Here is a 14084-nt window from a genome sequence, read left to right on the forward strand (position 1 = left end):
AGCAACAGGAGAGCCTAGGCCGGGCTGCCCTCGCTCTCTGGGAAGTCAGAGAAGAGCGGGCCTAGGGATCAGGTTCAGGGGACTAGTCTGCAAAGAGCTGCCACTGCCCATTGCCCCCCAAGTTGCAGTCTGGTGGGGTCCCTTAGAGATAAGGAGATGCATGCCTGTGGGGGAAAGTGAGGGAAGAAGAGAGGAAAGGGAATATGGGGGCTGCTCCCCAGAGGAAGAGCGTGAACTGGGTCCTCTGTTTTGGCGTTTTCTCTCTTTTTCACAGGAGGGAATCTTAGGGGAGGTCTCAGGGGAGGGTTTCAACAGAATAATAATCAGTTTTATAGCTGTGCTCCTCCAGGGTGGTGGTCTCCACTGATTGGTTAGTGTCAGGGCGCCGTGTCATCAGTAAGCGCAGCTGGTCCTGGTGTCGCCCACCTGATTTTGCTGCTTTTCTGGGTCTGGAGCTAAAATACAACTGTCAGTTTGTTCATCTGTCTGTCTCAGTTTCCCTATTCCACTTGTCCTGGATTACTGACTGTCTCACCAATATTCCAAGGTTTCGTCTGGTCAAGGCGCATACAAGCATGCATAAATAAATGGAACAACAAATCTCTCTTCTCCTCCTCCTCCCCCTCCTCCTCCTCCTCTCCCTCTCCCTTCCTCTCAGAAATCAATAAAAATATATTTTTTTTAAAAAAGAAGGTAAGCATCTCTCTCCAGGTCACACAAATTTTGACTCAGGGATCCTATGTGATTAAGCTCTATGCTCTTTCTCTGATCAAGAAAAGCTGAAGAACAACTGAAGAAGAAGGGAAACTATTTGTCCTAGAAAAATATCCAAAGCTCCATAAATTGCCATGGTATCTTTTCTGTAGCTTTTCGGAGAATTTTTGTAGATAATAACTTATAAAACTATTAGTATTTTTAACAATATAATAAAGTGTTGTTAGACTCAATGATAGAAATTAGAATTATAAGCATCTTTAGCATAAAATTAATGAGTGCCAGAGTAACTTTGGAACCTTGCAAGCTATCTCAGTTCAACCTTGTCCGGCTTCACACATGGGGACAAAGATACCAAATTCTTCTATTTGTTTGTCAAAATTTCCTGGTAAACCTGGCAGGATGTCTACCCTAGTTTTGGGGTGTTTTTAAAAAAAAAAAAAAGAAAGAAAGGAAAGGATTCTTTTGGAATACAAACTACAAAAGGACAAGGATGCTTTTATCTGCATTTATACAGAGATTTTTTAAACGTTTACATGTAATATGATTAGTGTTTGAAAAGATTTATCTAGTATAAAAATAGTTTCAAAGTTGTAAAAAACGTTTAAATAAATAGGAGTCTCTGAGAACCATCTAGCATTTACAACATTGTTAAGTACGGATTGAAGTGTCACTTTAGTAATGCTTCTAAAATCTCCTGCATAAACTAGTGCCCTTATATGTCTACATAAACACTTTCTCCATTGCAAACAGTATGTATTCTTGGCTCTTAACAAAGATGAATACCTCAAACAAGGGATTAGTATTAGCATTTATTCAACAAATGTTAAAAATTCACTATGACCTTCTCCTTTACTAGATCCTTCAATAATCCACTTTACAGTTGGACCCAAGAAAATAGTGTAAGAATTTCCATGGGTGGGGGTTGGGGGAGCATTTTATTGTCAGAGAGATTTCTCCATACATGTATGACTACCCTTCCTGTATGTATAATAGAAAAATCATTTTTAAACTTAATAGTTTTAAAATACATATAACCTATATAACTATATATATAAATACATAGAGGACACTAATAATAGTTTGTTTTTCTCAAACCCAATGCAGCCACAGTCTATGATTTGTATGTTTTTGTATTTGTTACCCCTCAGAATACCTAAGATTCTCCAACGCTAGCATTCTGAAACATTACCATTAGGATAGTTGTTACATATTTAATTTCATGCTCCACTCAGCATAAAGCAGTTGCGGGACTACAGACCAAAGCAAATTAAGTGGCTTCTTAGATAATTTCCTGCTTAATTGAAAGCAGGTAGCTTTTTAAAAGTAATACTTGGCTTTGTTTCAAATGATTGTAAGGTTATTTCTTTATTTCTTTTTTTTCTGGACAAAAGGGACACTTTATTATTTCTTGTGGTTTCTGGCGGCCTGGGGCTGGGCACGCTCACTGTCTTCCCCCCGAACAGGGCAGGGCTCCGTGGCTCTGCCTGTGGTAGTCCATGGCTATGTCCCCCACCAAGCACAGAAACTCCGAAAACTGGATCTTCTTATCCTTATTCTGATCCTTTTCCTCAAAGACATGGGACAAGTAATTTTTGCCCCTTCTCTCACAGGCCTTGATGAAGTTAGGGAAATTCTCCTTCAGCAACATCCGCAGGCCCGGCTCGTCAATCATGTCATCCGGTTTGCTGTGTTTGTGGAACAGGTCGACCATGCTCATCACGTACTTCTCAGGGTGAGTGTAGCTCATCTTGGTTTTCAAGGAAGCAGAGCTGAGAAAGTGTCACTGAGGAGAAGGATGAGTGTAGTTATTTCTTTTTTTAAATGCATGGCTGTAGGATAACTTTCTACTCAGCCCATGCCCAGTGGTTGGGAGTCTCCCAACTGAGTCGAAGGACATGAATATGAACTAGTGCTGGTAGCAAATGAATGAGAGCGCACCATGAAGGTGTGTGGAGGTGGGGACATAGGGGAAAAGTGGGCAATACATATATATATATTTATTATATATATATGTGTATATATATACACACACATATACACATATATATTATATTTATCTATATTTTATGTGTATATATAATACACACATACATGTATATCTACATATATGTTCATTTATCATTAACATTTCCTATCATTCTGCTTTACTCTTAGCATTGGTCTGATGTTAGTAAGTGGTCTATTATGAGACTGGTAGCCCCAGTTCACATCTGACAGGTTTTCTTCATCACAGTGCAAAACTGACCATCGGCTGAGATACCCTCTCTCGCTTCTGGAGATACAGTCCTAGGCGTGAATGTGAACATACTAATAGGGAGACATGAAAAGGTTTTGGTTTGGCATAAATGCTTATAAAATGGATAGATTATGGACTTCTGCTTTGTCAGGAGTCAATATTCAGATTTTCCCCTCAAGTAATTTAAACCTGACAGAAAGTTTTTAAATTACAGAAAAGAAAGAATGCTTTCTTGCTGCCTAGATTTAGTAGAAAAACAGACAGAGATAGAATGAGACAGAGAGATAGTTCAATGTAGGGAGTGGCTATAGGGGGCACAGCCCTCTTAGCATAATTAAGCTTGACCTTATAAAAAGCCTCCTAGATTTTACCTGGGTAGCTAATGGGCTGTGGGAGGTGCAGCAAGTGCTGCCAAAACAAGTGAAACTCACAAGAACATTGTAACCTTGGTGACCACTACCTTGTTTACCTCTGACTATATAATAAAGCATCAGCTTGCCATCTGGATCTTTTTCTCTGTGGCCTCAGCCAGGCACAGGAAGAGCCACCTAGACCCAGTTTATTCTGTTTGTCTGTCTTTTCTACATCCTTCGCCGCCCTCCCTCAGGCTTGCTGAACCCTTGGCTGTGCTGGCACGGCACAGTTCAAAAGGTATTTTTCAGAACCAAAAGTTTTAAAACACTACAGAGGGGGAATATATATTGAGTTTTTACACTCATCAATTGCCATGGTGATTCATGCAACTGATAACAGTGCTTAAGTGCCCCAGAGCTATGTAATAGTGATGAGATGGACTTTGGGTATTGACTGAAATTCTGACTTGCCTGCAATCTTTTTAGGCCCCTGGTTCTACTGTCTATTGTACCTTGCTTGTATCACTGCTGTCAAACAGACTGCACTCAAAATCACTAGCTCTGCGGTTACAATGTAAAGATTAGCAAATCAAACTTTTTAAAAAAAATTTGGAACCATCCTGTAATATTGAATGCTTAGTTTCCCATTTTTGTGGCATTCCCAGGTGTGTTGTTTCATTCATTTTAAAAAAGGTCAAGAGAAATGTACTTTTATTGATTTCAGGGAGGAAAGGAAAGGGAGAGAGAGATAGAAACATCAATGATGAGAGAGAATCATTGATTGGCTGCCTCCTGCACACCCCACACTGGGGATCGAGCCTGAAACCCAGGCATGTGCCCAAACTGGGAATAGAACCATGACCTCCTGGTTTATAGATCGATGCTCAACCACTGAGCCATGCTGGCTGGGTGAGACATAGCAATTTTAAATGAGTATGAACTGAACAACAGAGCTGTAAAGTATGTGACACAAAACTGTTACAACTGAAAGGAAAAACTGCCCTGCTGGTGTGGCTCAGTGATTGAGTGTCAACCTATGAACCAGGAGGTCACGGTTCGATTCTCGGTCAGGGCACGTGCCTGGGTTGTAGGCTTGATCCCCAGTCTGGGGCGTACAGGGGCAGCTGGTCAATGATTCTCTCTCTCTCATCATTGATGTTTCTATCTTTCTCTCCCTCTCCCTTTCTCTCTGAAATCAATAAAAATGTATTTTTAAAAGAGAAAGGAAAAACAGACAAATCCACAATTACAGAGAGACTTCAACCCTCCTCTCTCAATAATTGATTGAACAACTAGACAGAAAATCAGCAAAGATATTAAAGAAGTCAACAGCACCATCACCCAGCAGAAGCTAATCGACACGGAACACTCTGCCCAACAGCAGCAGCACTCTTTTCAAGCAAACACAGAACTTACACCACAGGAGCGTAAAGCCCTAAAACAAACCTCAGAGAATTTTAAAGAATTACATTGGACAGTGCATTCTCTGACCATAATAAAAATCAAACTGGAAGTCATGGGCAGAAAGGTAACAGGAAAATAAACACTTAGAAACGAAACAACACACTTCTAAATAATCAATGAGGAAATCACAATGGAAATTAAAAAATTCATTGAACTGAATGAAAATACAACATACTACATTTTTGGAATGCAGTGAAAACAGATAAATTGTAAATATAGAGTAGAAATCAATGAAATTAAAAACAGAAAAGTAAAGAAGATTCATAAAACATAAAAATGGTTCTTTGAAAAAACATCAGTCAAAATTGACCAATTTCTAGCAAGACTGAAAGCAAAAAGAGAGAGCACACAAATTAATAGTATTAGGAATGAAGCTCTAATATCTGATATCACTACAGACATCAAAGGAAAGCAAGAAAATATCAAACGCATAAATTTGAAAACTTAGATAAAATGATCCAATTCTTTGAAGATCACAAAGTACTTCAACTCAAATATTTCAGTAGCCCTGTAACTATTAAGAAAAGTAGATATATAAATTTAAAACTTCAGAAAAAGAAATCTTGAAGCTCAGATTGTTTTACTATAGAATTCTACCAAACATTTAAAGAAAAATTAACACCAAAATTAACATATTCTCTTCCCTAAAATATAATAGGAACACTTTTTCATTAATATCAGAAAGCCAATATTAACCTGACATCAAAATCAGACAAAGAGAATACAAAAACTACAGTCTAATATCTCTTATAAAGTAACAATCTTTAACAAAATCTTAGCACATAGATTTTAGCACTATGTCAGCACAGGATAAGATATCATGATCTATTGGTGTTTATTCCTGGATACAAGGCTAGTTCAACATTAAAAAATCAATCAATATAATCTACCATATTAACAGGCTTAGGAAGAAAAATCATATCATTCTATCAATTGATGCAGAAAAAGCACTTGACAAAATTCAATATCCATTCATGATAAAAACTCTCAGAAAACTAGGACTAGGGGGAACTTCTTCAAATGGATAAAAAATAAATAAACCTATAAGTAACATCAACTTAATGATGAAAGCCTGAATGCTTTCCCTCTAATATTAGGAACAAAGCAAGGATGTCCCATCTCATCATTGTTAACATAATACTGGAAGAACAAATAAGTGAGTATATCAAGGTCACCGAATACAAGCTCAACATATAAAAATTAGTAACTCTCTATATACTAGCAGAGAGCACATGTAAACAGAAATAAAATATAATACCATATGCAATTGCTCTACAAAGTGAAACACTTAGGTATTAAGTCTAAACATGCTCGGAACTTGTATGCTAGAACTACAAAATGCAAATGAAAGAAATCAAGTAAAGATCTAAATAAGTGGAGATATATACTTATGTTCATACATAATAAAGATGTCAATCTTCTCAGATTGATATTCAGTTTTAACACAATTCCTATCAAAATCCCAGCAAGGTTTATTGTGAATATAAATTAAGATTATTCCAGCCGAGACCGGTTTGGCTCAGTGGATAGAGCGTCGGCCTGCGGACTGAAGGGTCCCAGGTTCGATTCCGGTCGAGGGCATGTACCTTGGTTGCGGGCACATCCCCAGTTGGGGTTGTGCAAGAGGCAGCTGATCGATGTTTCTCTCTCATCGATGTTTCTAGCTCTCTATCCCTCTCTCTTCCTCTCTGTAAAAAATCAATAAAAATATAAAATAAAATAAAAGATTATTCCAAAATTTGTATGGAATGGAACTAGAATAACTTAAAAATGTACAAAAATAAAAAATATTGGAAGTATCAGTCTACTCAGTTTCAAGGCTTATTTCATAGTCACATTTACCAAGACAGTGTGGTACTTGTGGACAGATGGATATACAGATCAACAGAAAACAGAGAAGCCAGAAATAGACCCCACAAGTACTACCAACTGATACTTGCAAAGGTACAAAAGCAATTCAATGGAGGAAGAATAGTCTTTATCAACAAATTGGGATATTCATAGGCAATAAAACCTATGATCTAAACTTCAAAGTTATATAAAAATTAACTTAAAATGGATCATAATCTTAAATGTAAAACTGTAAAACATTTAGAAAAAACATATAGGAGAAAATCTGTAGAACCTAGGACTTGGTAGAGAGTTCTTAGACATGACACCAAAAGAATGTTCCATAAAAGAAAAGAAAAAATGGAACAATTATGTTATTGTAATAATTAGCTAGTTTGTTAATATTAATAATAAGAAGAAAGCAAAGGGGGAGATGGTGCATGCACACTGAAGTCGGCATGACATAGGGAAGGTGCTTGTCTGTCAGTAAAACCTGGGAAAAGATAACTGGCTAGAGGGGAAGAGCCACTGCAAGCCCATGAAATCCTGAAGGTTAATGAGTTAAACTCCTGATTATAATGCCCAGACAAAAGTTTCTCTCTCTCCCTCCCTCCCTCCTCCCCTCCCTCCCTCCCTCCCCCCTCCCCCTCCCCCCTCCCCCCCCCCCCGCCCTTCGCCACCCCCCATTTCTGGCTCATTCCGTGGTAACCCTCACGCACCTGTGTGCTAGCCTGCCCGGGCCTTAGCAGCCACACGGCCCATGGCCATGCAGACCCCACACACGTGGGCTGCAGCTAGTCAGATGCTGGACTGGGCTGTGCTTTAATATGGAGTGGGGGCTCTGGGCAGTGGCTTTAATCCTAGCCCTGCTGAAGACAAGATGGGGCTTTTTCCTTGACGGGATGGAGGGTGATAGGACCTTGGAGGAGAACTCCCTTAATTTTACATCATCAGTAAAGCTTTCCACAAAACCTCATCCTCCCATGGGGGTCCCCGGAAATTATTTTCCCAGCGGCACCCCAAGAATTCTACTTCCACCAGTAACAGGTGGGGACTCAAAGGGAACTCCAATGATAATAACTGGACTTCATAAAAATTAAAAGCTTTGCTCTCCAAAATATCCTGTTAAAGGATGAAAAGACTGGGGTGAATTACTTCCAAATCACATGTCTGATAAAGGACTCCTATCTAAAATTCATGAAGAACTCAAAACTCAACAGTAACAAAAAAAAATTATCCAATAAGAAAATGGGCAAAATACATGGAGAGATATTTCACTGAAGAGGATATATGGATGGCAAGTGACAGGGTATATGGATGGCATGAAAAGATGTTCAACATCACTAGGAAAATGCAAATTCGTAATACCTTGGTGAGATACCCCTACACACCTATCAGAACAATTAAAATAAAACATATTGGCAAGAATGGTAGAAACTGGATCTCTCCTGCATTGCTGTTGGGAAAGTAAAATAGTACAGCAAGTACAGTAGAAAATAGTTTGACAGTTTCTTAAAAAATAAACATATACTTACCATATGAGCTAGCAGTCACACTCCTGAGCATTCATCCAGAGAAATAAAAACTTGTATCTACACAAAAACCTTTACATAAATGTTTGTAGCAGCTTTATTTGTAATAGCCATCAAAAGGAAAACCACCACCATGCCCTACAATAGGTGAATAATTAAATTGTTGTACATTCATAGGATAAAATACTTCTCAGTAATAAAAAGGAATAAACTATTGATACATGGAACAACTCCTACGGATTTCGAGGGCATTATGCTAAGTGAAAAAAGCCAATCAGGAGATTACAAGCTTGGAAGAAGCAATTTACATAACAGTCTCAAAGTGACGAATAGAGGTGGAGAATAAATTAGTGGTTGCCGAGGGTTAGGATATTGTGTGTGGAGGGGGAGGTGATGACTATAAAGAGATTACATAAGGAAGATCTTTGTGGTGCTGGAATAGCTCTGTGCCTTCATTGTGTCAGTGGTTTCAAGAAATATATAGATGATAAGATGACAGAATTACAAGAACACTTTATACCAATGTCAGTGTCCTGATTTTATTGTTGTACTATAGTTATGTATACTGTAACCAATAATGGATACAAAGTGAAGGATATATGGAACCTTTCTACTATCTTGCAACTTCTTGTGAATCTACTATTCAAAATAAAAAGTTTTTTTAAAAAAAAAAAAATAGATGCCCTGGCAACACCCCAGACCAGGTAAATATAAATCTCTAGGGAAGGGACCTAGCCAACTGCATTTTTAAAAATTTCACAGGGTACTTCTAAAGTATAGCTTGGGTTCCAAACCCCTGGCAGCTAGTGCTCTTGGTACCATTAATAACCTGGTTATTATTTAACAGGAAAGGAGCAAAGGGGAGATTAGATAGTATAGGCATGCCGTTTGTACAGCTTTGCCAGAAAGCTGCAGTTAACATTCTCCAAGTTTGTTCCCCGCAGATTGCTGGGGAAAGGGTCTAGATCAGTGGTTCTCAACCTTTCTAATGCCGCGACCCTTTAATACAGTTCCTCATGTTGTGGTGACCCCCAACCATAAAATTATTTTCGTTGCTACTTCGTAACTATAATTTTGCTACTGTTAATGAATCGTAATGTAAGTATCTGTGTTTTCCGATGGTCTTAGGCGACCCTGCTAGCGGTTCTCAACCTGTGGGGTCGTGACAGGTTGAGAACCGCTGCTGTGGAGCCTAAGACCATCGGAAAACACAGATATTTACATTACGATTCATAACAGTAGCCAAATTACAGTTATGAGGTAGCAACGAAAATAATTTTATGGTTGGGGGTCACCACAACATGAGGAACTGTATTAAAGGGTCTCAGCATTAGGAAGATTGAGAACCACTGATCTAGATAATAGACACATGCCCAGTAAGGTCTGGGTAATGTAGGAAGATGCGTATCTGTTAGTCACACCTGGGAGCACGTCAGCGGCCAGAATGAGTATGGCCACTGCAAGGGCCAGAAACCAGAGATTCTTAACCTCAGAACAAAGAAGTTTGCCCCTTTTTTGCTCCCTGAGGGGCTCGCACTCTCTGCACTTGCCCACCTGGCCCATAGCCATGTGGGCTCCACACAGTGGACTAAGGGACAGTGAATAGCCTAATGCTGTACCAGACTCAAACCACCATGGAATGGACACTCTGGACACTGGCCCTGCATGTGATTCTGCTGGAGCCGCAGCTATGTATTTTCCATGACTGGCTTCAGGACAATGGGACTTTGAAATCCGAGAAATATAATCCCATGCCAATAAAACCACTCACTCTCCTATGCGAGTCTTAGAAAATTCATTTTCTAAAGATATCATAAGATCCATCCTACTCCCACTAGTGTTGGGGGAAAGTGGACTCAATGATTTCTCCAGCAACACCATAACTGAGTAGCATACCTGTAAGTATAGTGAGAGGCAGAAAAGAAGAGGAAAATACAACATTCAAATCATATCTATTTTAGGTCTCTTGAGTATTTTTCTCCCTAATGTTGAAACCTGGCATTTATGTGAATTCAAACAATGTGGATGGGATAATCAGTCATCATTACGTTATAGACCATTTTAAATAAAAATGCCAACCTTGATAGACTGTTCTTTGGAGTCTAATGCATTTGGTATCAGTGTTATAATTTTAAAAAGCTAAGGAGCAATTACAATCACATTTAAATATGTAGCAATTTTAGAAAATTAATGTTTCACTGAGTCCTCATTTCTTATAGGTAACAAAATGAACTCAAGGTTTTTTTGTTTTTTTCTTTTGTTTTGTTTATTTTAACAAACTGCTAACTACTACCAGCATTAACCCTGGGAAATATGTGAACAGTAAATATTTCTAACACCCCTTCCAGTTCCGCCCTGGACCCAACCCCTTCCTGTTCCCTTAAAAGGCACTCCACACTCCCAGGTGCGCTGGTCTCCTCTCTCTCCATCCCCCTCCATCTGCGGAGGCAGCCCGGTTGGGTCCCTGCTCTTTTCCCTCCTGTGGAATAAACCTTCCTTTAATATGCCTTGGTCGTCCCTGACTCCAGTTTCCTGCTCCTCAAACCTTACAACCATGGACTGTATCCTAATATATTAGTTACTTTTATTAATGGTCATCAACTACTTCCTAGAAAGGTCTCTTCATACAAAACTATTCTAGTGTGTTGAAAACATAGAAGCCAAGGATTATTATGAGCCAATAAATGATAACTTGACCAACTAAATGCCTTGTGGGGTTATTAGTCATTCCTTAGTACCATCATCTGTTGATACTCACTGTGCATCTATTCAGATGGACCAGAATATCGAAAGTTTAGGGAAGAGTCTTTCTCTGCCTTCGAAGGGTTGTAAACCTGTTTGAGGATAGGACCAAACTTATAAACAATAAATAACAAAGCACAAAAGAATATGCTGAAATCTGGACTAACAGGAAGTAGAAAGGGGGCCAAAGTGCTTGTTTTTATTGGAGGTATTTTTGCAAGAGCTGGGAGTTTGCATCATCTGGGCTCATTGATCCTGCAGATGAGCAGCTTCAACAATGCAGATGTATGCTATCCATGGGTGGGTTTCGCTTAGTTCTCAGTTGTGGACTTAGATCCAAAAAATGCAGCTATTTTGAAGCAAGAGATTTGGCAAAAATGTAAGATGAAGCATAAGGAATGACCTCCCACCCAACTCTAGTCAACAGCACTGTCTACTCCCCCTCCCTTCAGCAGCACCCCCCCCCCGCCCCCTTTCAGGGCTTCAAGATTCTTACATGGTTGGCGTGAGGGTGGGAAAGTGTTGTGTGCTGAATTATTTGCCCTACTGGGAAGAAACTTGCAAAGCTGTACCATCTCTTCCCCCTCTCCCTCCTCCTTTTCCTTTCCCTCCCCTCCCCTCCTTTGCCCTCCCCTTCCATTCTCTCTCCCTGGGTCCCAATAAGATCCTCACACACTCTATTCTAATTTACAACACAACTTCCCAGATTTATTTTCTGTTCTGGAAATATTTATCCGTTTGGAAGCATTACGTCCCTAACTGTCGTGAAAGAGCAAAGTAAGAACCACCGCGTTTTAAGAGGGGATGGTGCAAATTCTTTTAAAGAAAGTTTTGTGATTGTGGGAGGTAATCAACACCTACTCAGGCATTCTTCTCTAAGACAGCTGAGGTTTACCATTTTCACTATTACGGCAATGACTTTTTCCTCTTCTGCTTTCCGCCTTTTGGCAGCGGCCTCAGCTCTGCAGGTGTTAGCGCTGTAAGGGCTGAACCCAACCGCCAGCAGGCCTGCCGAGCCCAGCGTGGGATGATGCCCAGCAAAACACAGAGCCCCGGGAGCCTGCGACGGAGGAAGGGCGCCTTACCAGCGCGCTTCACAAGAGACTGGGACCAAAGCCCTAGAAAACTAGAGCGAGTTCATTTCCCGGCAGGGGGAACCCGCAGGAGCCGGAAAAAGAGAGAGGGGGGGGGGAGAAAGAAAGAAAGAAACCCACCCCCGAGATCTTAAACTCAGCGCGAGCGAGAGAGCGCTCAGGCAGGCTTGGCTGCTCCAGCTGGAAGTCATTGTGCCGGCTGGCGTCTGCGTTGTCAGGGCGACCGCCCGGCCGGCGCCAGCGGAGGGGGGAGGCGGGCTCGGTGAATGGGTGACGTCACGCGGCCGGCGCCAGGCAGTCTGGGCGGCCGAGCCAATGAATCAGCTGTCGGGGGAGGGCGCGCGGCGCGCGGGAGGAGGACGCCGGAATGCGCTGCGGGCTGCGCGGCCCCGCGGGCCGGCTGGAGGCGCCTCGGCCCGGCCCCGCCCCGCCCCTCCCTGGGCAGCCGGTCCCGGAGGAGCCCGGCTGGGTTCCCACTCCGCCCGCCCCGGCTGCGCTCAGCCCCGCGGCCTCTGCCTTCTGCCAGCTTCCCCGCGGGCGAGCGCTCTGCAGGGAGGCCCGGGAGCTGGGCCGGGTTCAGCTAGGGAGGACTTGCTTTCCACTCACTGCGACTCTGCCACTGACTCAAGCGAAAAGGGAAAACAAAACTTGTTTCTGCAGAAAAGTTGGACTTTGGAAGTGTTAAATTAGTTCATTGCGGCCTCACTGTGTGCTCTGCATTGTGCTGGTATCACACGCACACGCACACGCGCGCGAAATCAGAGGGCTTGAAAGAGCTCAAAACTGAAAAAAAGACATGTACCAAATTCACGATTCGGGCATTTTATTCCATTTTTCCATTGTGCTGTATTACACAGTGCTTTTAATGATCTAGAAGGTAAATGAATCCAAAGGGCTTCAGTTTTTCAGTACTTTTGTTTTGTTTTCCTCTGTCCTGCCTTGCTGTCCGTTAGACTGTAATCTCCAGAAAGCTAAGCACTAGGTCATGGTCATTTCAGTGTCCCCAGCTTTTAGCGCTCTCTCAGACACATGGTTAAGGATTCTAAAATATGACGAATAATCTTTGCGTGAAGGCTTGTGAATCCCTAAACATCTATTTTGGCGGTGTTGAAGACTGGTGATACATTGTTACTGAAACTGGAACACTGGAGAGTGTAGCCTGAAAATAAAGATGTTAAATTTGTCCTCCCTGCTATAGTCAATTCCCTTTCATGGTCTTCCTTTTCTTCATCTGCAAAAGGAGACTTAGTGAGATTTTCTCTTAAGACCCTTAAAGTTCCATAAGTCTATCATTCTATTTATCAACTTCTAATAATACATTTTGAGTTTACTATTCCTATCATTGTATTTGGTAAACACAATAATCATTCATTCATTCATTCATTCATTCAACAAACAGTTCAGGGACACCTGCTATGCGAATAGTAAATACAAAAAATTTTAGTTGAATTTTTGTTAAAGTTAAAAGATAGGATTCTTAACTAGAAAACAAAAGATGCTAATAACCTGTTATAACCCATTGCCTCTCAATGTGCATGTGGTGGAAATGCAGACTTGGGTGAGGGCTGGGATTATGGATGTATAACAAGCATACAAGTGATGCTGGTCCCCGGACCAAACTTTAAATGAGAGTCTACAGTACTACAAAGTAATAAAGGGATCTTAAAGTAAGAATATGATGCATGTAAAGTGATGTCATTTCCTGAAAGCCTCTGGAGGAGGTGAGCTTGAGGCAGGTGACTGAGGATCTACTAGGCTGCGGGGAAAGAAAACACTTTCAGGAGAGGAAACAGCACTGGAGGGGGAAACAGCAGGAAATAAGCAGGGCAGTGGAAGATTGGGTCTTTCCTGGTGGGGTGGGTGGTATGACTCTGAACCAGAGAACTTAAAACTTTAGAGCTGAAAAGTACTTTAGAAGTTATCAATCCCAACTAATTCGATGTAGTCGAGTAAACTAAACAGCAACAATGATTTCATTAGGTGATGTCAGAGCTCAGCGTGGAAGCCATGCTGAGAAATTTAGATTGCATACATTCTGTAAGATAGCAGAGTTGTTGATGTAAGGAAAAACATTTGTTATTGTTATGCAAGGTGGAAATATGAAGTAAGAATGAAA

The 14084-nt window shown here is 41.0% G+C and overlaps 1 protein-coding gene across 1 annotated transcript; it reads right to left on the reverse strand.

Annotated features, from left to right (window-relative positions):
* Window positions 1-2158: 2158 nt before the first annotated feature.
* LOC307103191 (protein S100-A7-like) lies at window positions 2159-12080 on the reverse strand (the record flags this gene model as incomplete). The annotated part of the gene is made up of 3 exons (XM_079777316.1): window positions 11770-12080; window positions 10891-10966; window positions 2159-2500 (listed from the first exon to the last, which is right to left on the reverse strand). Exon 3 carries the CDS (start codon window positions 2462-2464, stop codon window positions 2159-2161), a length of 306 nt encoding a protein of 101 aa, XP_079633442.1. The 5' UTR covers window positions 2465-2500; window positions 10891-10966; window positions 11770-12080.
* Window positions 12081-14084: the final 2004 nt, after the last annotated feature.

The sequence above is a fragment of the Cnephaeus nilssonii genome (assembly GCF_951640355.1).
Source record: "Cnephaeus nilssonii genome assembly, chromosome: 7".
NCBI lineage: Eukaryota > Metazoa > Chordata > Mammalia > Chiroptera > Vespertilionidae > Cnephaeus > Cnephaeus nilssonii.